The sequence below is a fragment of the Nelumbo lutea genome, chromosome 5, assembly GCF_056320005.1.
Source record: "Nelumbo lutea isolate HS-2025 chromosome 5, American lotus-T2T, whole genome shotgun sequence".
Taxonomy (NCBI): domain Eukaryota; kingdom Viridiplantae; phylum Streptophyta; class Magnoliopsida; order Proteales; family Nelumbonaceae; genus Nelumbo; species Nelumbo lutea.
Genome location: NC_142688.1, coordinates 47,015,920 through 47,041,257, shown reverse-complemented (window position 1 = coordinate 47,041,257; position 25,338 = coordinate 47,015,920). Strand labels below are relative to the sequence as shown.

Sequence of the window (25,338 nt, the reverse complement as noted above, 5' to 3'; positions counted from 1 at the left end):
ACAGAAGATCCATTTCCATAGTGAATTTTGGAGCATTTTCCCTCACAGAGAATGGTGTTAGGTCTTTAATTTGAGGAGCATGATATTAAGGAATCTGAATGTGAAGGGGTGACCGCTCACAATTGCGGTTTGAACACCATTGATAGAGAGGTTAATGGGTAGATTGGGGGAGCGGGTTTGCATGTGAGAACAGAGAATGTGAGGGTTTTAAAAATTTTTATTATAACATCATGTTTTTTATTTAAAAATATTATTATCAGTCATAAAATTTCAATAAGTTGTTGGTGATGGCCAATTGTGAATTGACGTGTCAAAGTTTTAGTGGAGTCGAATAGAAAATTCCTTCTTGTCCAAACACACAAGATCTGGAGTGACGAAACTAATTAATATGGAGGAACAGAGCCTCATCTTCAATTTGTTATAGTATATTTTACTGGATTTCTAGCAGAGAAAGGAAGCTTTTGCCTTTAATATAAAAAAGTGATAATAATTTTATATAATAATTAAAATAGGTTAAATTTAAAAAAATATATGTCAAGAAAGGGCATTGCTCGTCTTCCTCCTCTTGCTTTGTATTCGTGAGAGGTTAAAGTCGCCAGCAATAACTATGCTCGCGGACGAAACAACGAAAAATGGAAACCCAGAATCAAAGCTCTACAGCCATGGCAGACGAAAAAATGGAAACCCGAAACAACGCCAAGCTGGCCATAATAGAGCTCGCCAATATCATTAGTGTCCCGATGTCCCTCAACATCATCGTCCGCTTTAAGGTCGCCAATGTCATCCGGCAAGGTAGCTCCAACGTCCCTCTCTCCGCTTCCGAGATCTTAGCACGTGCCCACCCAACCGACAATCCCGACAACCTCCAGCGCATCCTTTCGAATGCTCACCAACTACAACATCTTCTCGGAGTACATCGCCAACTCCTCGAAACTGCCATGTCAGGGGAATCCGTGCCATTCATAAAGGCGATATTAGAGGGCAACGATTGGTTCAAAGGGTGAGTGCTAGAATGTTAGAATCATTCGCATGTAAAGAGACTAGAGGAAGAAGACAAACAATAGTGCTCTTTTTTTATATTATTTCAAAAAAATTATCCTATTATAATTATTATATAAAAATATTACTTTTTATTGGTATAAAAAACAAAAAGTTGTCTTTAGGTAGATAATTGGGTACAACAGTTGTTGGTTGGTTTCCCTCCATTGCAGTTGGAAGGAAACTATGAAAGAGGAGAAAAATAAATGCAGAGAGACATAATGGTGTTTTGGAAAAAAATGTTGATACAGCGATGACATAATGGTGTTTTGGAAAACATCTATCATAAAACACACACAAAACAAAACGCACGCTAAGATATGGTGGAAAAAATGTTGTTTTGAGTGACATTTTGATAAATGTCTATCATAAAATACCCACAAAACAAAACACACCCTAAGATATGAATCCTCTGTCCTATTGGTGGCAGGTTGGGAGGTTTTGGGGGAGGGAGGGGGGTTCATCAAATTCATAAATTTTTCGTTATACACTTGGATTTAAAATCGATCAATTGAATTTCTTCTCGTAGACAACAAGAAGAAGAAACATAAAAGAAACAAAATGATCAGTAGTTGCCCAGTCAGCATCAAGGAAAATGTAATACCCTGTAAGTCGTGCCATCGGACAAGTTGCCCAGTCAGCATCACAGTAAGCTTTGATATGAAAATCACTGTTTGAAGGGAAAAAAAGACCTTGACCAAGAGAACTCTTCAAGTAACGAAGAACATGATAGGAAGCATCAAGATGAGAATGACAAGGTTTTTGCATGAATTGACTGAGAAGTTGTACTACATAAATAATATCGGGCCGAGAAATAGTGAGATAAATGAGACGTCCAATTAAGCAACGATATTGGCTTGGGTCCTTTAACATTTCACCACAATCTAAAGACAGTCAATGCTGTTGCGGAATAGGAAAAGAAGTTGGTTTACTACCAAACATTCCTATTTCTTTCAAGAGGTCAAGAGTGTATTTGCACTGGTAAAAAGATATCCTTAGAGGAGAACGGGCAAGCTCTAAGCCAAGAAAATACTTAAGAGTACCAAGATCCTTTACAGAGAAACATGTACTGAGATAATTTTTGAGCTTTTGAATTTGCAAAACATCAATTCCCGGCAATAATCATGTCATCCACATAGACAAAGAGAGCAAGAAAAGAAGTACCTCCAGTCAAAGTAAAGAGAGAATGATCATTATGAGATTTTACAAAGCCAAATTTCCTCAACGACAAAGAGAACTTTTCGAACCATTGACGAAGAGCCTGTTTTAACCCATACAAAGATTTATGAAGCTGACAAACACGAGTATCACTTGGTGAAAGATAACACGGAGGAGGAGACATATAAACTTCTTTATGTAAATTACTGTGGAGAAAAGCGTTATTCACATCTAATTGATGTAATTCCTAATTTTTTTGCAGCAACAATAGCCAACAAACACCTAACAATAGTTAATTTTGCAATGGGAACAAAGGTTTTGGTATAATCCAAACCTTCAATTTGTATATATCCTTGGGCTACCAATCGTGCCTTATAGCGCTCAACAGAACCATCTAACCAAGTATTTTACTTTGTATACCCAACAAGAACCAACTGGTTTCTTCCCTAAGGGTAATGGCACTAAGCTCCAAGCACGATTTTTCTATAGAGCAGAAATTTCCTATTTCATAGCCTCACAACATTTCAGGTCTTTGACAGCTTCGGAAAAGGATTTAGGCTCACTAACAACAGAAATATTAGCAAGAAAAACTTGATGAGATGGAATAAAACGAGAATAAGACAAATGACATGACATAAGATAAAGAATACTTGAAGAAACTGCATTGGGTGTAGGTCGTGATAGCTTATCTACTCCAGGAAGCTGACACACATAATCATCAAGACGAGAGTGAAGGCGGCGAGTCCTTTGAGGTTGTGATGAGTTAGGAAGAGAATTTTGTATGGGACTTGATTGTTTGGTCGAGATTTGTGTAGGTGAGTCTTGAGATGATGACGTAACCTCATGGTTAGAGTCAACGGAGGCAGGTGTGGTAATATTATTTTCAAGATCAGTTTGTGGACATTGTATTTTGGAATTGTGACAAGGAGGCATAATAACTGATGTCTCCAAAGAATCAATAATTGGTAAAGGAACTACTACATTTGGTTCTTTTGGAGGGTTGTGAGAATGAAAAAGGGAATTAATTCTCCTAAAAAATGACATCTCGTGATGTAAAGATTTTGTGTGATTCCATGTTATAAACTCTATATCCCTTTTGTCCCATAGGATAACCAATAAAAATACAAGGCTTGGAACGAGGTGCAAACTTATCTTTTGATCGATTTTTATCATGCACATAACACAAACAACCAAAGACACGTAAATGAGAGTATACTGGAGGCTTTGAAAATAACATCTCATAAGGACTCTTGCCAGACAATTTAGGTGTAGGAGTATAATTTATTAGATAAGCTGCAATCAAAACACATTCACTCCAAAATTTGATTGGTAGGTTTGTTTGGAATCGAAGAGCACGAGCAACCTCTAATAAGTGACGATGCTTATGCTCTACTATTCAATTTTGTTGCAGGGTACCAACACAAGATCTTTGATGTGAAATACCATGAAGAAAAAAAAGTTAGACATAGGACCAGTAGTAAATTCTAGACCATTATCACTCCTAACTTGTTTGATACCACGACTAAACTGGGTATTAACCATAGCATGAAATTGAATGAAGTGTTTTTGTGCTTCTGACTTGTGTTTGAGGAGATAAACCCATGTGCATCTTGTGCAATCATCCACAATAGTAAGGAAATAATGGGCACCAGAAAGAGATGGGGTTTTATAAGGACCCCAAATGTTACAATGAAGCAAATCAAAAGGGAAATCAGATTTATTATTGCTTAAAGGAAAAACATTTCAAGTTTGTTTAGCATGATGGCATACATCACAACATTTGTTCAAATTTTTTAAAGATAAACTAGATAATTCAGGAATTAGAGATAATCGATCAAATGAAAGATGACCTTACCAACAAAGTTTGCTACATTCTGGCTAGCAGAGGGCAATAAGGACATGAACTACTCATATTGTTCTTGAGTGAGACTAAACTCTTTACCCATAGACTAACTTGAACCTGAAATAGCATTATTGGATGAAGTAGATTCTATCTTCTCCTTTGAAGTTTTTGCTTTGCTTTGCCAACCCGGAGAAAATCCAACCAGCTTAAAACACTTTTCTTTAGTATGCCCAGGTTTGTTGCAATATGCAAATTTTGATTTATTTGTCCCTCTTTGTTGATTCCCTTTTGGTTGCTCTCCATTAAATTCCCTTGTCTGATTTCTAGAGGGTTGGACAACAAAGGTTGCTGCTTCTGTTGACTGATTACGACCCATTGAAGCATTGGCTTGTTGCTTTTCTTCTTTGGTTACAAAGCCATAAGCCTTGTTGATTGAAGGAAAATGTTTCATGTTTAATATTTGAGATCGAATGATTCCGTATTGATCATTCAATCCCATAAGAAATTGATGAACTTTTTCCTTCTCTCGTTCTGCCACGACTTCCTTTCAAGCACCACACGTACATGAAGGGATAGAAGAATACGTTGCTAACTCATCCCAAAGACCTTTTAATTTGTTGTAGTAGCCATCCATAGTCAGATCCTTCTGTTGTGCAAGACAAATTTCTCTTTTCAACTCATGAATGCATGGTACATTTCCTTGAGAGAAGCATTCCTACAAATCTATCCACATCTCGCAAGCTATATCTACATAAACAACACTATCATATAATTCTGGAACCAAGGCATTGAAAATCCAAGAGATTACCATTGAATTACATTTTTTCCAAGCTTGAGTTTCTTGATCATCGTCATCAGGTTTGGAAAGAGTGCCATCAACAAAACACAACTTGTTTTTGGCTCGAAGAGCATTCATCACAGCACATTTCCATGTTGGATAATTCTCACCTTTGAGGAGACAAGAAACTAGAATTGTGCCTGGATTATCAGATGAATTCAGAAAATAAGGGGAAGAGGTATTATGTTCAGACATCAACCTAGATGCTGAACTTTTGGTTGTATTTGAGGAATTTTCTTCACTCATGGCGATTGAGGGTTGTAGGATTCAAGTATCAGTATCGGCTCTGGTACCATGAAAATAGGAACTAAAATGAAGACAGTAGGAACTAAAACATGGAAGAAAAGGAATATTGAATTCTATAATTCATTCTATAGTAGACAAGAGAATTTATACAAGTATAGAAGCTTACAAATTAGGAGAAAAAGAACAGAGCGACAGTTAGCTAATTTACTGAGCATAATTATAGATAGCTAATTTATAGAGCATAATTACAGCCTAAATTCTAGAAATTTACAACTAAGACTATGATATATAAGGTAATAGAATATCTTGTAATATTCAAACGATTTCTTCAACACTCTAAATTTTAAGTTTCTTATATGTATTGTTCAAAGTATCAATTTCAGTACATTGATTACACTGATGCATAATAATATTTTAAAGAATCCGATCACAATTAATGTATATCAATTTCTTGTATGTTAAATCCAAATTAATTTCAACCAATCACAATAAAGATATCGCATGGTTTATTTACCTTTTATTAGTTCATATTTGATAATGTATATATCATTAAAGACTAATAATATTAAAGATTTAAATGTGATGTATCATTTTATCATTGGTTCTTTTTTTTTTCTTCGTTGTTGTGCAGTTCATACACCATCTATTTTGCCTACTTTGAATCATTTGTTTATTAGGCCTTGTCTGGTTAAAAATCTGCTCCAACAAATTATAATTCCAGTTTTCAAAAATAATTGTATTAGCATGACAAACACAGCAAACCTGAAATAAATGGGGTGAATCTCCGTTTTCCAACTTGAGTCCAATCTAAGGTGTGGCGAGTTCTGCCCATCCTAACTGGACAATTAAATTGAGTAATTGTATGGGGTCTATATCTTAAATCCATATGCCACTCAATTCACCTGGACTTCTGAATCTTTTGTACTTGGCATCTTTGTTTGATGATAAGCCCTAGAACAAGGTTGAAAGTATCAACATGATTGATCCGTAGCGGCTGATATATATCATGCGGGAGCTCTCTGATATGTTTCGACAAAGAGTGTATCGGGGTTTTGACCGGTTAAGGGGTTAGAGGAGCCTTGAAATGGCCCCTTGAATCAATTTTTAAAACAAATTAAAAAAAAGAGTATCAATATCTCCCAATACACCCCTGCCGGCGTATCAAGTATATTAATATTTTGAACATTGATTTCACCTCTACGATGTTCACGTGGACTCATGAACGTAGTTGCTGCTGACCTTTGATTATGTCATCAGTGATGCCACCGACCTAGCTACTTGGGGATAGAGATTTGGAAATCCAGAGGAATTTGTGTGCAAATGGCTTGGACTTTTGAAAAGAGATTTGGAAATCCTTCAAAAGATGAAGATCTGTGTGCAAATTTATTCCTTGCAATCAAAACACAAACAAACTGGGTCAAGGATAAATGTTATCTTCTCTGTTTTTTCCATTGCCCCAAATGTATCCAAGAAATTATTTCTTGGATCAAATTATTGAATTAGTAGCCTCAAAAATAAGTCCTTATTCTTCCTTAATTTTTGAAAGCTTATTATTCAATTATGCCCTCTATTTATGTCTTCCCAACAAATGGAGTGGGAATCTCCCGAACACAGACAAACTATTAATTAGTGTTCATTTTGATAAGTTCTTCCTGATTTTCAATATCGAGAGTCTCATCACGGCCACCTGTTTAAGTTGAGCTCTACACTTGACAGAAAAACGATATGATCATTGAGCATCTTCCATTGTCGAGCAAGAAAGTGTATCCCTGGCTATAGATGCATGAAGTGATGTGAAATTCAGAAATCCAACAGCTTAGCGGATTAGTGGTAAAGAAGATTAGATCACATCTGAAGGATGTTTGTATATTTTTATGCCGTTTAAGGGCTAATTAATGGTAGCTACTAAATTGTAACATTTTAAAATTTTGATTATTGAATAATCACATTTTAAAGTTGGAGTGTTAAAGTGGCCCTAGGCCCAAAGTATAATATAAATAAATTTTCCCTCCAACAAAGAGGGTCATATTCATAATTTCTCCACTTACCTACTTACCACCTTTCTATATGACTTTGTAGGTAATTAGTTACTTGCCCTATTGCTGGTTGATTCTTGTTGGGACATACTTAACAATGGCATTACGGATCTATTTTTTAGGGTGCTTATAGTTCAGTTAATTGAACCATGTGCCTTCTTTTTGTAGTCGAACCGGTATTACTAGATTTTGGAAAACCAAAAATCGAAACCGAACCAAAACCATTTGATTAACCGATTGACCGGTTCAATTCGTTGGTTTTTTGGTTTTTTAATTTTTATAATATATATTATAAAAATATATATAAATATACAATAAAAATTATAAATATAAATAAAGTATTATATTTTAAATAATAAATAATATATAATATATTATAAATATATATTTATATATATAATGCATATTTATTAATTTAAAAAACATAAAATATATAGACATATATGTATACTGGTCAGTTTGGTTAATCGACAGTTTACTATATATAGACATATATGTATACTGGTCGGTTTGATTAATTTTTTGACTTCTTTTGCTCACCCCTATCTGTTGTCTCCACATGAAGGAAGGTTTGACTGTAAGAAAATAATAAAGAGAGACACAAAGAGAGAGAGAGGAAGACGGTATAACCCAAGAGAATGTAAATGAAATTGATTTTTTTTTTGGGGGGGGATTTATAGTTCAATCTACCCCTAGGGTGGAACTAAAATTTCTAAAGGTGGGCTGAACCCTACCCGTGGATTGATGCCAAATTCGCATGTAAGATGCGATTTATAGAAAGATTGCTAATAGATTAGTAGGGGGATTTAATTCAGATTTCCAGAGATGAATTGTAGTCTATTTATCCCTTTTTTTCTTATCTAGATTGTCCGTCATTATGGACTCTCCTGTTGAATTTAATAAAATAGGTTCATTTATGTTGATTTTGTGCAATGATATAGTTGGGTCACCAAAGTTATAACGTCTTGATTAACTGTATTTATGATGAACACTGTTTCATCCAACAGGCTGTCACTTTCCTACCTAATACTTACATGTGACATATTAAGGTAGAAGCTGTGAAACCAACAAAAAATCTATTATATATAATAAATATTAAAGGAAAGTTGTCAATGGAGAATTTCTTTCTTTTAGACACGTGGTGCTTTAATTTTTTAAAAACACTATTTTAAAAATGGTTAACTACATTTTCAAATAAAACTATGTAGGAGGATGAGATAATTGACTGCAACTGACATAAGCACTCTATTAATATTCATTTTTACAACATGAGCAAATGTTTCTTTGTAGTCAACTCCATAGGTTTGAGTGTAGCCCTTGGCCACCAACCTTGCTTTATGATGTTCTAGAGAACCATCACTCTTGTACTTGATTTTGTAGACTCATTTGCATCCTACAAACTTATTTCCCTTTGGTAATGGCACAATATCCCATGTTTGATTTCTCTTGAGGGCTTGAAGTTCTTCATCCATGGCCTTCCTCCATATCGGATGGTCCTTAGCTTCATCAAAGCTAAATGGTTCAATATGTTTTTCGATAGAAATTGGAAAGGCCAAGTGAGAAGAAGATATATTATCATAGCAAACATAGTCTTGAATAGGGAAGGAAGTTACATAATAAGTGTAAAAGTTTTGAAGTCTAACGAAAGGTTGATGAACACACGATAACCTTTAAGGAAGATTTTGGTCATTGAATGGTGTATGTGATTATAATGTATGATCAGGTTCAAGTTCAATCATGGATTCCATAGGATCAACACTATCTTCTTGAGTAGAGATTGGAAGACCTTTTCCATGAACATCTTTGTAGGTTGTGATAGCCTCACACCATTTCGGGTTTTTGACAGTCTGGGAAAAGGATTTAGGCTCACAAACAACTGAAATATTAGCAAGAAAAACTTAATGAGATGGAATAAAAAGAGAATAAGACAAATGACATGACATAGGATAAAGAATACCTGAAGAAACTGCATTGGGTGTAGGTCGTGATAGCTTATCTACTCCAGGAAGCTGACACACATAATCATCAAGATGAGAGGGAAGGCAGCAAGTCCTTTGAGGTTGTGATGAGTTAGGAAGAGAATTTTGTGTGGGACTTGAATGTTCGGTCGAGATTTGTGTAGGTGAGTCTTGAGATGATGACGTAACCTCATGGTTAGAGTCAACGGAGGCAGGTGTGGTAATATTATCTTGAAGATCAGTTTGTGGACATTGTATTTGGGAATTGTGACAAGGAGGCACGGCAGCTGATGTCTCCAAAGAATCAATAATTGGTAAAGGCATTACTACATTTGGTTCTTTTGGAGGGTTGTGAGATTGAAAAGGGAATTGATTATCATAAAAAATGACATCTCGTGATGTAAAGATTTTGTGTGATTCCATGTCATAAACTGTATATCCCAATTGTCCCTTAGGATAACCAATAAAAATACAAGGCTTGGAGTGGGGTGTAAACTTATCTTTTGATTGATTTTTATCATGCACATAACACAAACAACCAAAGACACGTAAATGAGAGTATACTGGAGGCTTTGAAAATAACATCTCAAAAGGACTCTTGCTAGACAATTTAGGTGTAGGAGTATAATTTATTAGATAGGCTGCAATTAAAACACATTCACCCCAAAATTTGATTGGTAGGTTTGCTTGGAATCGAAGAGCACGAGCAACCTCTAATAAGTGACGATGCTTACGCTCTACTATTCCATTTTGTTGCGGGGTATCAACACAAGATGTTTGATGAGAAATACCATTAAGAAAAAAAAGTTAGACATAGGACCAGCAGTAAATTCTAGACCATTATCACTGCTAACTTGTTTGATACCACGACTAAACTGGGTATTAACCATAGCATGAAATTGAATGAAGCGTTTTTGTGCTTCTGACTTGTGTTTGAGGAGATAAACCCATGTGCATCTTGTGCAATCATCCACAATAGTAAGGAAATAATGGGCACCAGAAAGAGATGGGGTTTTATAAGGACCCCAAATGTCACAATGAAGCAAATCAAAACGGAAATTAGATTTATTATTGCTTAAAGGAAAAACATTTCGAGTTTGTTTATAATGGTGGCACACATCACAATATTTGTTCAAATTTTTTAAAGATAAACTAGATAATTCATGAATTAGAGATAATCGATCAAATGAAAGATGACTTTACCAACAAAGTTTGCTACATTCTAGTTAGCAAAGGGCAATAAGGACATGAGCTGCTCATATTGTTCTTGAGTGAGACTAAACTCTTTACCCATAGACTAACTTGAAGCCAAAATGGCATTATTGGATGAAGTAGATTCTATCTTCTCGTTTGAAGTTTTTGCTTTGCTTTGCCAACTCGGAGAAAATCCAACCAGCTTAAAACATTTTTCTTTAGTATGCCCAGATTTGTTGCAATATGCACATTTTGATTTATTTGTCCCTCTTTGTTGATTCTTTCTTGGTTGCTCTCCATTAAATTCCCTTTTCTGATTTCTAGAGGGTTGGACAACAAAGGTTGCTGCTTCTGTTGACTGATTACGACCCATTGAAGCATTGGCTTGATGCTTTTCTTCTTTGGTTACAAAGCCATAAGCCTTGTTGATTGAAGGAAAAGGTTCCATGTTTAATATTTGAGATCGAATGATTCCTTATTGATCATTCAATCCCATAAGAAATTGATGAACTTTTTCCTTCTCTCGTTCTGCCACGACTTCTTTTCAAGCACCACATGTACATGAAGGGATAGAAGAATAGGTTGCTAACTCATCCCAAAGACCTTTTAATTTGGTGTATTAGGCATCCATAGTCAGATCCTTCTGTTGTGCAAGACAAATTTCTCTTTTCAACTCATGAATGCATGGTACATTTTCTTGAGAGAAGCGTTCCTACAAATCTATCCACATCTCGCAAGCTGTATCTACATAAGCAACACTATCATGTAATTCTGGAACCAAGGCATTGAAAATCCAAGAGATTACCATTGATTTACATTTTTCGCTCGAAGAGCATTCACCATAGCATGTTTCCATGTTGGATAATTCTCACCTTTGAGGAGACAAGAAACTAGAATTGTGCCTAGATTATCAGATGAATTTAGAAAATATGGGGAAGAGGTATTATGTTCAGACATCAACCTAGATGCTGAACTTTTGGTTGTATTTGAGGAATTTTCTTCACTCATGGCGATTGAGGGTTGTAGGATTCAAGGATAAGTATTGGCTCTGGTACCATAAAAACACTAGGAACTAAAATGAAGATGGTAGGAACTAAAACACGGAAGAAAAGGAATATTGAATTCTATAATTCATTCTGTAGTAGACGAGAGAATTTATACAAGTATAGAAGCTTAGAAATTAGGAGAAAAAGAACAGAGCGACAACTAGCTAATTTATAGAAAGTAATTATAGCTAGCTAATTTACAGAGCATAATTACTGCCTAAATTCTAGAAATTTACAGCTAAGATTATGATATATAAGGTAATAGAATATCTTGTAATATTCAAACGATTTCTTCAAGACTCTCAATTTTAAGTTTCTTACATGTATTGTTCAAAGTATCAATTTCAGTACATTGATTGCACTGATGCATAATAATATTTTAAAGAGTCCGATCACAATTAATGTATATCATTTTCCTCTATGTTAAATCCAAATTAATTTCAACCAATCACAATAAAGATATCGCATGGTTTATTTACCTTTTATTAGTTCATATTTGATAATGTATATATCATTAAAAACTTTAATAATATTAAAGATTTAAATGTGATGTATCATTTTATCATTGGTTCTTTTTTTTTTTTCTTTGTCGCTGTGCAATTCATACACCATTTATTTTGCCTACTTTGAATCATTTGTTTGTTAGGCCTTGTTTGGTTAAAATTCTGCTCCAACAAATTATAATTCTAGATTTCAAAAATAATTGTATTAGCATGACAAACACAGCAAACCTGAAATAAATGGGGTGAATCTCCGTATTCCAACTTGAGTCCAATCTAAGGTGTGGCGAGTTCTGACCATCCTAACTGGACAATTAAATTGAGTAATCGTATGGGGTCTTTATCTTAAAGCCATATGCCACTCAATTCACCTGGACTTCTGAATCTTTTGTACTTGGCATCTTTGTTTGATGATAAGCCCCAGAACAAGGTTGAAAGTATCAACATGATTGATCCGTAGCGGCTGATATATATCATGTGGGAGCTCTCTGATATGTTCCGATAAAGAGTGTATCGGGGTTTTGACCGGTTAAGGGGTTAGAGGAGCCTTTAACCGGCCCCTTGAACCAGTATTAAAAACAAATTAAAAACAAAAGAGTATCAATATCGCCCAATACACCCCTACTGGCGTATCAAGTATATTAATATTTTGAACCTTGATTTCACCTCTACGATGTTCACCTGGACTCATGAACGTAGTTGCTACTGACCTTTGATTATGTCATCGGTGATGCCACCGACCTAGCTACTTGGGGAAAGAGATTTGGAAATCCAGAGGAATTTGTGTGCAAATGGCTTGGACTTTTGAAAAGAGATTTGGAAATCCTTCAAAAGATGAAGATCTGTGTGCGAATGTAATCCTTGCAATCAAAACACAAACAAACTGGGTCAAGGATAAATGTTATCTTCTCTGTTTTTTCCATTGCCCCAAATGTATCCACAGAAATTATTTCTTGGATCAAATTATTAAATTAGTAGCCTAAAAAATAAGTCCTTATTCTTCCTTAATTTTTGAAAGCTTCTTGTTCAATTATGCCCTCTATTTATGTCTTCCTAACAGATGGAGTGGGAATCTCCCGAACACAGACAAACTATTAATTAGTGTTCATTTTGATAAGTTCTTCCTGATTTTCAATATCGAGAGTCTCATCACGGCCACTTGTTTAAGTTGAGCTCTACACTTGACAGAAAAATGATATGATCATTGAGCATCTTCCATTGTCGAGCAAGAAAGTGTATCCCTGGCTATAGATGCATGAAGTGATGTGATATTCGGAAATCCAACAGCTTAGCGGATCAGTGGTAAAGAAGATTAGATCACATCCGAAGGATATTTGTATATTTTTATGCCATTTAAGGGCTAATTAATGGTAGGTACTAAATTGTTACATTTTAAAATTTTGATTATTGAATTATCGCATTTTAAAGTTGGAGTGTTAAAGTGGCCCTAGGCCCAAAGTATAATATAAATAAATTTTCCCTCCAACAAAGAGGGTCATATTCATAATTTCCCCACTTACCTACTTACCACCTTTCTATATGACTTTGTAGGTAATTAGGTACTTGCCTTGTTGCCGGTTGATTCTTGTTGGGACATGCTTAACCATGGCATTATGGATTTTTTTTTAGGGTGCTTATAGTTCAGTTAACTGAACCATGGGCCTTCTTTTGTAGTCGAATCGGTATTACTAGTTTTTGGAAAACCAAAAATCGAAACCGAACCAAAACCATTTGATTAGCCGATTGACCGGTTCAATTTGTTGGTTTTTTGGTTTTTTAATTTTTATAATATATATTATAAAAAAATATATAAATATACAATAAAAGTTATAATTATAAATAAAAATATTATATTTTAAATAATAAATAATATATCATATATTATAAATATATATTTATATATAATGCATATTTATTAATTTAAAATACATAAAATATATTGACATATATGTATACTGGTTGGTTTGATTAATTTTTCGAGTTCTTTTGCTCACCCCTATCTGTTGTCCACACATGAAGGAAGGTTTGATGGTAAGAAATAATAAAGAGAGAGACAAAGACAGAGAGAGGAAGACGGTATAACTCAAGAGAATGTAAATGAAATTGATTTTTTTTTTTTGGGGGTGGGGGTTTTTGGTTCAATCTACCCCTAGGGTGGAATTAAAATTTCTAAAGGTGGGCTGAACCCTACCTGTGGATTGATGCCAAATTCGCATGTAAGATGCGATTTATAGAAAGACTGCTAGTAGATTAGTTGGGGGATTTAATTGAGATTTCTGAGATGAATTGTAGTCTATTTATCCTTTTTTTTCTTATCCAGACTATACGTCATTATGGACTCTCGTGTTGAATTTAATAAAATAGGTTCATTTGTGTTGATTTCGTGTAATGATATAGTTGGGTCACAAAAGTTATAACCTCTTGATTAACTGTATTTATGATGAACACTGTTCCATCCAACAGGCTGTCACTTTCCTACCTAATACTTACACGTGACATATTAAGGTAGAAGTTGTGAAACCAACAAAAAATCTATTATATATAATAAATATTAAAGGAAAGTTGTCAATGGAGAATTTCTTTCTTTTAGATACATGGTGCTTTAATTTTTTAAAAACACTATTTTAAAAATGGTTAACTACATTTTCAAATAAAACTATGTAGGAGGATGAGATAATTTACTGCAACTGACATAAGCACTCTATTAATATTCATTTTTACAACATGAGCAAATGTTTCTTCGTAGTCAACTCCATAGGTTTGAGTGTAGCCCTTGGCCACCAACCTTGCTTTATGATGTTCTAGAGAACCATCACTCTTGTACTTGATTTTGTAGACTCATTTGCATCCTACAAATTTATTTCCCTTTTGTAATGGCACAATATCCCATGTATGATTTCTGTTGAGGGTTTGAAGTTCTTCATCCACGGCCTTCCTCCATATCGGATGGTCCTTAGCTTCATCAAAGCTAAATGGTTCAATACGTTTTTCGATGGAAGTTGGAAAGGCCAAGTGAGAAGGAGATATATTATCATAGCAAACATAGTCTTGAATAGGGAAGGAAGCTACATAATAAGTGTAAAAGTCTTGAAGTCTAACGAAAGGTTGATGAACACATGATAATCTTTAAGGAAGATTTTGGTCATTGAATGGTGTATGTGATTATAATGTATGATCAGGTTCAAGTTCAACCATGGATTCCATAGGATCAACACTATCTTCTTGAGTAGAGATTGGATGACTTTTTTCATGAACATCTATGTTGTCACTTATTTATTCACCTATTTGATCTATAATGCCATTCAAATGTACATCTTCACTAAAAAGTGGAAAATGAGCAAACTCCCCATAATTCTCCCCCTGAATTTGACCCAAAGATTTCTGAAAATAGGATTCATTCTCAACAAATGAGACATTTAGGGAGATATATAATTTCTTAGTTTTGGGATCATAGCATTTATACCCCTTTTTTTGTAGAAGAATGTCCAACGAAGACACATTTAGAAGCATGGTGATCAAGTTTTTTAGCATTTTGTAGGTGAACAAAACAAATGCACCCAAAAACCCGAAGGTGAGAGATATCAATTTTGTGTCCTTTGATAATTTCTAAAGGAGAATTATCATTCAAAACTCTACTAGGCAACATATTGATCAAATAGCAACTAGCTAAAACTGCATATGACCAAAAGTATTTTGGAAGATTCATTTGAAACATAAGTGACCTAGTAACCTCAAGATATCTATTTTTCTACTCAGGAACTCCATTTTATTGAGGAGTTCCTACACAAGAGGATTCATTAATGATCCCTTCACTTTTGAAGTACGATGCAAAATGTTTGTTATCATACTTAGTACCATTACCAGTTCTAAAAACTTTAATCCAAGCATTAAACTGAGTAAGAACCATTTGGAAAAAATCTTTGAAAACACTAAACACTTCACTTTTAGAGTTCAGCAAATAAATCTAAGTGGTTCAAGACTTATCATCGACGAAAGTAATAAAATATCTAAAACCTTGCCGAGAATCAATAGATTTCAGCAAATAAATCCAGGTGGTTTAAGACTTATCATCAAAGAAAGTAATAAAATATCTAAAACCTTCTCGACAATTAATAGGTGATGGTCCCCACAAATCAAAATGTACTAACTCAAATGGTTTCTCACAAAATTGCAAGCTACAAGCAAAAGGAAATCTATTTTGTTTAGACAAATGACAAACTTCACAACTACTAGAATCCAAAATAAGAGTGGGATGCAAGAGAAGTAGCACTTTATCTGATGGGTGTCCCAATCTTTTGTGCCATACGCGAGAGACATCTTCATGAGTGTTATTAGCCTTGAGAGTTAATTTCTGATGATCAAAACAATATAGACCATTACTGAGATGTCCTTCACCAATCTCCCTGTGGCTTTCTCCTGAAATGTCTCATTATGAGGAGAGAATATGACATTGTAGTTCAGTTTTCTAGTAATTTTGCTTACTGACAACAAATTTGAAGAGAATGAAGGAATGAGCATGACATCAGAATTGGATGAAAGTAATTGAGTTTTTCCAATTCTTTGAACAAGAATGTGATCCCCATTGGCTATAGAGATAGTTTGTTTAACAGAGAGATATTAGAAATATGAGTTAAGTTATTGCACATGTGGTTTGTTGCACCTAAATCAATTATCCAATTAGAATTGCCGGAAAGAGAAAGAAAGGTAAAGATATTACTAAACTTTGAGCCAAGGAGGTAGAAAAGTCATGCGTGAGTAGAATCAACAATTGCTCACCAAAATTTTGAATGATTTTTTGTAACACTTGAGTAATTGTCTCCAAAGGTAAAGATATTATCCTTGGAGTCTTTGTTCTTGTTGGCCCTAAGATGATGGTATAGGATCCAACACTTTTCCTTTATGTGTCCAAGTTTTTTGCGATTTTCACAGTACACACGATTACCATTTCCATACCCCTTGGTAGAGTTGGGTCCTTTTCCACTATACAAAGTAGAGTTTTCTTAATCATATTTAGCACTGAAAGCATTGTTTTCTACAAGTTCCCCTACTCCTTTAGTATCTGGATTCATGACATGTAATCTAGTCTCTTCTTGTTGAATAGGGGCACACACATCCATTAGGGATGGAGTCTGGTCCACTAGTAACTGTCTTTTCAAGAACTTGTATTCAGGCTTCAAACTAGCAAATAACTGAAAGACTTTATGTTCCTCTTCTCTAGTTTGCAAAATTTTTGGGTTAGTTGTTGGAGGACGATACTTACGAAGTTCATCCCATTTTTTCCAATGAAAGATTTGTCTCCCTGCTTAGCTTGAACTGGTTCTTATTGTATCTTAAATATTTTTGAAGCATTATTTTGTTCATATATATCACAAATAGAATCCCACAAGTCTTTAGCCGTTTCAACATAGGCAAAAATATCATATATTTTTGGTTCCATAATTCCAAGCATCCGGGATAAAATCAATTGATCATTTATCTCCCATTCAACACACTTAGGATCACCCTTTTTTGGTGCTTTAGTTTCTCCATTTACAAATCCTATTTTTCCTCTTGCTCTGAAAGCAACTGTAACTCCTCTAGCCCAAGACAAATAATTAAGTCCATTCAATTGTATGATATTAATCTTGAATCTGGTGTCCACGCCTACCTATTTTATTAAATTCAACAAGAGATTTCTTGTCCACGCCTACCTACGTAACATTGCAGCGGCATATGCAAAATATCTCATCCTCCTATATAGTTTTATGCAAGGAGAAGATGCTCCCATTCACCATATAAGTCATTGAATTTTTAAATTGGTCCCTTAATTCAGTTAAAGTTGATTACTTTGACTTAATAATTTCATTCAATTAATAACATATCTAATTAAACTAAATTAATAACTTAGTACATAAAACTAATTATTCAGTTAATTAATTTATGTATTTTATTAATATATAGCATATGCATTATTAAGTTTATAAAAAGAAATGCAAAATGATCCAATAATTATTAAAAATGATTAAATGATTATTCCAAAAAAGAAAATGATTGAATTTTAGTAAAATGGTTAAATAATTAGATATAATAACTAAATTTATTTACCTTAGATTTATTAACCAAATAAAGCTAATAATTTACCTTAGATTTATTAGCATCTCCTCTCCTTCCTTCTACACTATTTGTCTAAACTTATATATTTTTTTTAATTTTTTAACATTATCTATAATTATATACTATAAAAAATACTCAATTATCTATTGCTTCTTAAAATATCTCCACCTCTCTAAAATACTGAAATCAAACTTTCCATACAATTGTTCAATCACAAACAAAATAATAGTTGCCCTGTACTTAGGATTTTGCCATGCCTATTACATAAGTTAAAACGAAGAAAAAACATAAATTGTTAATTGCAAATTAAATCCCATTTAATTTTATAAATTAAATAAAAAATCGAAATCAAATTTAGCATATAGGCATAAGTTATGAATCTCAAATGAAACAATAAATGATGTGGACCATTCTTTTATATAAAATATGATAAGTGTCTTAAATCAAATAAAAATCTGCGAAAATAAAATAAAAAACTTAACCATGTAAATATGCGGGTCCCTCTCCTTTGACAAATAAAAATCTATCAAACACCCCCTCGTACTATGGGGTCAGTAACTATGACAAAGATGGTCCCTGTACTTTGTTTTGCGACAAAGACCTCCTCGTACTCACCTGATGTATAAATTAAGGATCCATTTAATTCACAAATGAAAATGGAATTGAAATCCTTCAGAATTAAAATCGAAATAGACTTTTCTTATAACATGTTTGGTTTTGATTGGAAATTAGTCCTTTGGTGGTTGGTTCATGTCGGTATTATAGACATGAAGTTTTTTTATTTGCTTTTTTTCATGTCGATACCATGCCCATTAGTTGTAAAATGGTTGGTTCAGCATTTACTTGCATACCATGTCCGTTAGGAAACAGAGATCGATTGAAATTAATACATCAAGTACTAAGCCTTATCCCAATGACGTGCAATCAATCACTCACTATCTTATCATGATCTAAGCCTTATCCCAATGAGTGAAATGGCTTCACTTGGTCAGGTGATTAAATCATTTTTAATTACTTTTGGCATTTTAATACAACGCATTAATAACTAGATGGCCACCGTTTCCTTTTATTTAGTTTGCCCTTCTCTTTTTAACTTATGTTTGGTCTGAAAGAAAATGTAAGAAAAAGTAGAGAAAGATAGAAAAATCCTTACAGACCTTGTATTGCTACTCTTATCTTTCCCTTCCTTCCCCTACTTTTTCCTTTAAACCAAATATAGTCATAGCTCTTTCAATTTTTTATCTCATTAAATTTGTATTAAAATTAGTACTTTTATTAAAATACCCCTAAATTAAAACTTACCTTAAATTTGTGTTATACTAAACACCCATTATAGTTTTTAATTAATTTACTTAATCAACATTGTGTTAGACAAAAGTGAAAAAATGATGGTTTTAACCCTAACATCTATTTGAGCAAATTTAATCAGTAGGATAAAAATGAAAATGGCATATTACTCCAATAAAAAGCATGCATAAACAAATTTTATTACCACATCAACAAAATGATGAAGAAGAAACATCACAGTGACGTTATAGTTCTAATTATTGCAAACCAATTTAAGCATGTAAACATGATCATCTAAATTAGAAAATCAACATGATTGATGCCTCTTCATCTTAAATTGGGATGTCAATGGGTTGGTTGTACCTGAAAAAACTGAATCCATTATATCAGTTCTCAACTTTTTATTTTGTCAAAATTAATAATTGAGTTGGTTCTAGCTACTTCTTGCGTGTTCCAAACTGATCAAGGTTCAAACCAATTATTGAGTTAAAAATACATAAAGCTTTCCTAATTTTCTTGTAACTGTCATTACATTTTATCTCTAAATGGGTAAATTTCGTAGACAATGTATAAGATAATCTTGAATAAAAACACTTGTTGATTTTTTGACAAATAAACAATTCACTATTTATTGGCATTTTTAATAAGGTTATATTATTAATAAATAAAGGTTTTGTTACTAAAATAATTTAAAAATTGTAGATGTAAGTATAATTGGAACTGCTGGTATACCCTGTGCCAAAGCAAACCCTACTTGTTGACAGCCCTTATCTAAGTTAGGGTATTTGTTATTTATACTTAATCTATTATTATCTAACAAACTATGGAGCTCAGAAAATGACAACTACATGAAATGTAGAGCCCCAAATACAAGCATTCAATTTCTTCTCCAATCACAAATTCTATTGGGGTGGGAGGGAGAGGGTTTACTTAAATATGAAGTGATAAGGGTACTTTTAGGATAAACCATCTATATGAATGACTTCGGGATTTTGTTGTTTGTTTCTCCAATTTCATTGCCTGGTGGAAGGTATATACATTCAAAAGAGAAGAGAAGATAAGGAGAATATACAATACAACAGGCTAATCCAATAGAACAAATCAAGAAGAACCCATGCCAAGTAAGCAAGATATCATCTCAAGCCCATAAAACCAGAACCACAACACACAAAAAACCACTCCACATAGAAATCCTAGAGAAACAATAAATCAGATCCAAAAAACAAAACTAGACCCAAAAAGGCCTAGGTCGGCCCAATCTCCTACTCGGTCTGAAGAACAAAACAACAACCCGAAACACCAAAATCATAAATAAGCTTTTACACTAAAGTCTTTCTTCCTCTTCCCCCATATTTTTCTATCTTGGGTATTGTTGTCTCTGCTACGAGTTTTCAGAACCATATCACCTAGAGGTGTAAAGTGGGCCGTGCCTGGCTGGTATATCATGGCCCGCAAGCAACCCACACAAAGTGCTGGCCAGGCCGTTACGGGCTGTGCTGCCCTCCCCGATGAAAATTTTGGGGGTCAACCCGATACGACCCATGGCCCATGGCCCAGGCTGGCCTGTGGGTCAAGCCTTGGCCCAAGTTGGGTCATAGACTGGGCCAAATTTATTTTTGTCTATTTATTTAAAAAAAATAAATAGGCTTTACAGCCTATTCAAACACTGTTCGACAGCTTTACAGCCTTGCATTTGGAATATATGCATACCTCTGTGCTTGTCATGGGAAGATATTCCCAATGCAAGGCTATGATGGTTGCTCGAATGGGCTTTGCACTGACTGAATCCGGTTTCTATATTATATAATTATAATTTATATAATATATTATATTATAAATATTTATAAAATGTTGTTTTTCAAAGCCCAGATCCATTTAGTCTCTCCTCAAATCGATCTGAATTTTGTTTTCAAATCTGAAAACCATAGTGCGCAGGCCGGCTCTTAACGCACTCAGACGTGTTTAAGAGCAGGTGCATTGTCAAAATTACCCTTCCAGACATTTGGAAATGACACGCACTACCTTTCTCTCTCTCTCTCTCTTCGGCCACCGCCGCTGCAAGGCGATTAAATAATAATAATAATTATTATTATTATTATTAACTATAAATTATTTTTACTAATTATTAATAATTAATTATCTTAATATTTTTTATTAAACATTAATTATTTTTATTAACTTTTATCGTATTATTTATAATTATAAATTATTTTAGTAATTGTTATCAATTATTATTTTTATTTGTGTTATTTCAATATTATTAATAACTAATAATTATTTATTTATTAATAATTAATTTTATAAATTCTTATTAAATTTTTTACATTTTAATCATTTTAATATTTTTATTAGTGAATAATTATTTTTATTAATTTTTTGTATAACTTTGATACTATTTTGAATTTGATAAGTTATTTTATATGAAATAGTGCTAACTGCATTCACAATTACAAAATAGTCTGTCCCAGGGGTAAAATATTAAAACAAAGCAATTTCAAATGTTGTAAAATTGATCCAACACAAACAGCATTATCTATTTAGATCCTCTAAAAAGTAGAAAATCATGTATGCCTCTTTTCAGATTTCAGACACTTTTAATATCTTTCTAACTTTTCAGACTTTAGATTTCAGATTTATCAAATGTCACTTAAGTGATAAATGGAAAAATAGGAATGGATCCCGTTTACACTATTGTATTTAGTTAATCATTTCTCCACCTGGGTTTTGGAGAATATTTATTTTTAAAAGACTTAATTTTATTTATAATAATAAAAATTTATAAACATTTTTATTTTTGTTCTTTTATCAACGAAGTGATTGATTGATTGATAAAGCCTTCTCTCGTTGTAGTGGAAATTAGTTTGTGGGATAGAATCCGTTTAGGTTGACGGGTTTATCTGGGAGATGGATTACCCCATTGTATAGCCCCTTAGAGAAAAATAAATAAATAAATAAAAGTAAATTCACTGAAACTATACAATTATACATTAGAGAACCCTAAAAGGACCAAAGGAGTTGTTGTACTCTCACCTGTGTGCCTCTCACCCGTGACTCCGGATCTCCTGCCCACGCCTACCCACAATATACTACCCCCGTGAATTGGGAACATCTCCTACATAATACTATGTCCATGTGTGAGTGCAATAAACATGGGCAGAGTTTATGTGGGCAGGAGATCCACACTCCTCACCCGTTTGGTTGAATTTTCTCTCACGCCTATCTGCAAGGTTAATTTCTAGTATTCTACCTCTCCCTCTCCCTTTATCTCATCTCCTCTTTTGTTTTTTGTTTTTTTTGTTTTTTTTTTTGTCTTTTCTCTTTATCTTCTTTGATGTAGTTGGTGAAGCGGGATCTCTCTATGACAGAGAATGGAGTTGAGCAGGTTTATACTATTTTGCAAAATGCACAAATTATGGTGAAAACAGTCATTTTTGTAGCAATGAAGATGAATCTCCATCACCTTTTGATTCTTTTAAGATAAAGGTTAATAGGCTAAGGATGATAAAACCATTTAAGTTGATAACAGATACTTCTTTCTTGCATAGTACTGTACTATGATCGCCTATTAGCCTGTTCATTGGTAGAGATGGAGTCTCCACGAAGACAAAGAGGTTTCTACTAGTTGAAAGATGGTTTGGTCTCCCGTTAGGCGGTGAATTGGTAGAGATGAATTGAAATTAACACATGATGTTTCACAAAAATTAAAAAAAAAAAGTAGTTTAATACATCAACTAAGTCAGAGTGGGAGACAGTAATTAACTAGGGTCAGTAAGAATCGGTATTAGTAAGACTCAGTATTAATCAGTCATGTATCTATATATTTAAAGCATTGAGAGGATGTATGGCCCATTATAATAATGGGCCATCTACATGTCCAACTGTTTGCCTCATTTCATTCTGATCTATCTTAAATTATGAGCACTTGAAAATCATTTCTTGGTCATACTCCCTTTCATTTGCAACTTTATTTTAGGTTCAGCCTTAAGGCTTCTAAAAAAGTTCATTTCTAATTACATCAAGATTCATATGAATAAAGAAAAAGAATTTAGGATTTGTTTGATTTGTGGGAATAAGAGTCTGGAATCAGAATTAGAATGGTCTATTAAAATTTATAAAATTTATATTGTTTAGTTGAGTGGAATCAAAATCTTCAATTCTCATTTTTGGTGGAATGCCATTCCTTAGTTTGAGGAATTATTAAGAATGGCAACAAGGCAGGGTGGGGACGAGGAATAAGTGATGAATAAGTGATACCCAGAAAAATAAAATTTCTCTGATCCCCACATAAATATGAAAAAGGATTATGATTTCTTGGTTTCCCATTAAGCAACTTTCCCCCCTCTCAAAATCCTAAAACACCACTAAGTCCCATTCTTCTGGATAAAATTTTATTGATTAAATACAAATCATAATGTTAATTATCTAACATCAAAAGGAAGAGAGAAAAAGATCAGGGGAAGACAACCACCTTGCCCCAAGAATCAAAACAAGAAAACTTTTCTTTACTCTACCCTACCGCTGTGTTTATTTTGGGTGTAAATGATAACCGGGGTAAACTTTACACCTCATTCAAATTTTACTTTGTTTTAGGTGTTGTTTTACAACGTAAATTAGCATAAACATCGAGAATCGGTGGAAAATTACCACCTATAAAATAGAAGTAAATCTCCATCTTCTTCGGTGTAAAACTCTTTAGCTTCTACTCCATCATTATCTTTTCTTATCAACCATTTCACCGGAGAATGGCTATCATTTGAAGAGGAAATTATGAAAAGACCCCACCTATCTGACCTATGTACATTACCACCAACCCCGTACCCACAAGATCCAAAAATCCAAGGTCTTGATCACTTCTAGGATCAATAATAAGGCCGATGGAGCAACGAAGTGAGAGTTGTTCCAGTGACATGGCAGTGGTGGAGGCAACAAAGAGACCACAATCAATAATAAGGCCGACGGAGCAAGGTGCAGTTGCGAGATCATTGAGATTGAGGTTCCTCATGGAGTCTCCTTGTTTGTATTTGCATCTTGGGTAGAGCTAGAGGATGGTGGGACCTCACTAAGAAAGAGGTTGGCAGTGAAGGAGACTAGGGCGGGGAATATCGAGATAGAGAGAGAGAGACGGAGAAAGAGGATGGTGGGACCTCATTGATAAGGTATTTGCACTTTTTTTTCTCAAAACTATAGGAGAGGCCTTTGTTAGGATCAAAACACAAAGGTGGTTTATAGAATTGTTATAAGATGATGTTTTTTTTTTTATGATTTTACCTAAAAATAATAATAACTTAATAAAAAAACTTTTATAAAAAAAATAAAAATTAGCATTAGGATACAAAAAAAATAAAATACAAATTTTATCTTGAGAATAGGAAATTGGTCACTCTCACTAAAGCTTAACTTAGATTGTGATTGGATAAACTAGACATAACCACAAAAATCATACTTGAATTGAACTTAGATGTACACCATTTAATTGGAAATGTCATAGAGCTCCAACTTTAGTTTTGCTTATAAACAAAGCCTGTGCATAGCATGGGTCCTGACTAGTAAATGAGAAAAATGAAGAATTTACCCACGTCACAAATGTTTATAAAGTAATATCACTATACATTGATGTTCAATGTATAGTGAACGGTTGAATCGTTTGACCCGATCAGCAGGTCATGAGACAGATATTAGTCCTATTTTCTCTTATTTACATTAGTATTTTTAATCACTTTTATCGATCAGTAATAATAATAATTCACATTTATCATATATATTACTTTATTTTTGCTCGATCAGTAATAATAATAATTCACTTTTATCGATCAAGTGAATGAAGGACAAAGGTACAAATTACACCCCCAAAAGATGTCAAGTGAATGAAGGGGAGGATGACAAAGAAGTGATTTTATGTGCTCATAACATAATTTAATGGTGGATCAAAAATCAAATATGACAAACAGCTCGGTTCAAATAACGGATCCCATATAGATGGTGATAATTAATGATGGTGACGGATACTGACTGCAATTTAATCACTGTTTCACAATCTTCCTTGCTTGGTGTATTAATTCTTCTAAGCTTGATCGACGTATTAAAATTTTCAATCCATCACT

At 33.8% G+C, this 25,338-nt stretch overlaps 1 protein-coding gene across 1 annotated transcript; it reads left to right on the top strand.

The window, feature by feature from the left end:
• The first annotated feature begins 632 nt into the window (after nt 1-632).
• Nucleotides 633-1,004, top strand: LOC148852178 (nicotinate N-methyltransferase 1-like). Its single transcript, XM_088945743.1, has one exon. The coding sequence runs from the start codon at nt 633-635 to the stop codon at nt 1,002-1,004; it is 372 nt and encodes a 123-aa protein (XP_088801869.1).
• The last annotated feature ends 24,334 nt before the right edge of the window (nt 1,005-25,338 follow it).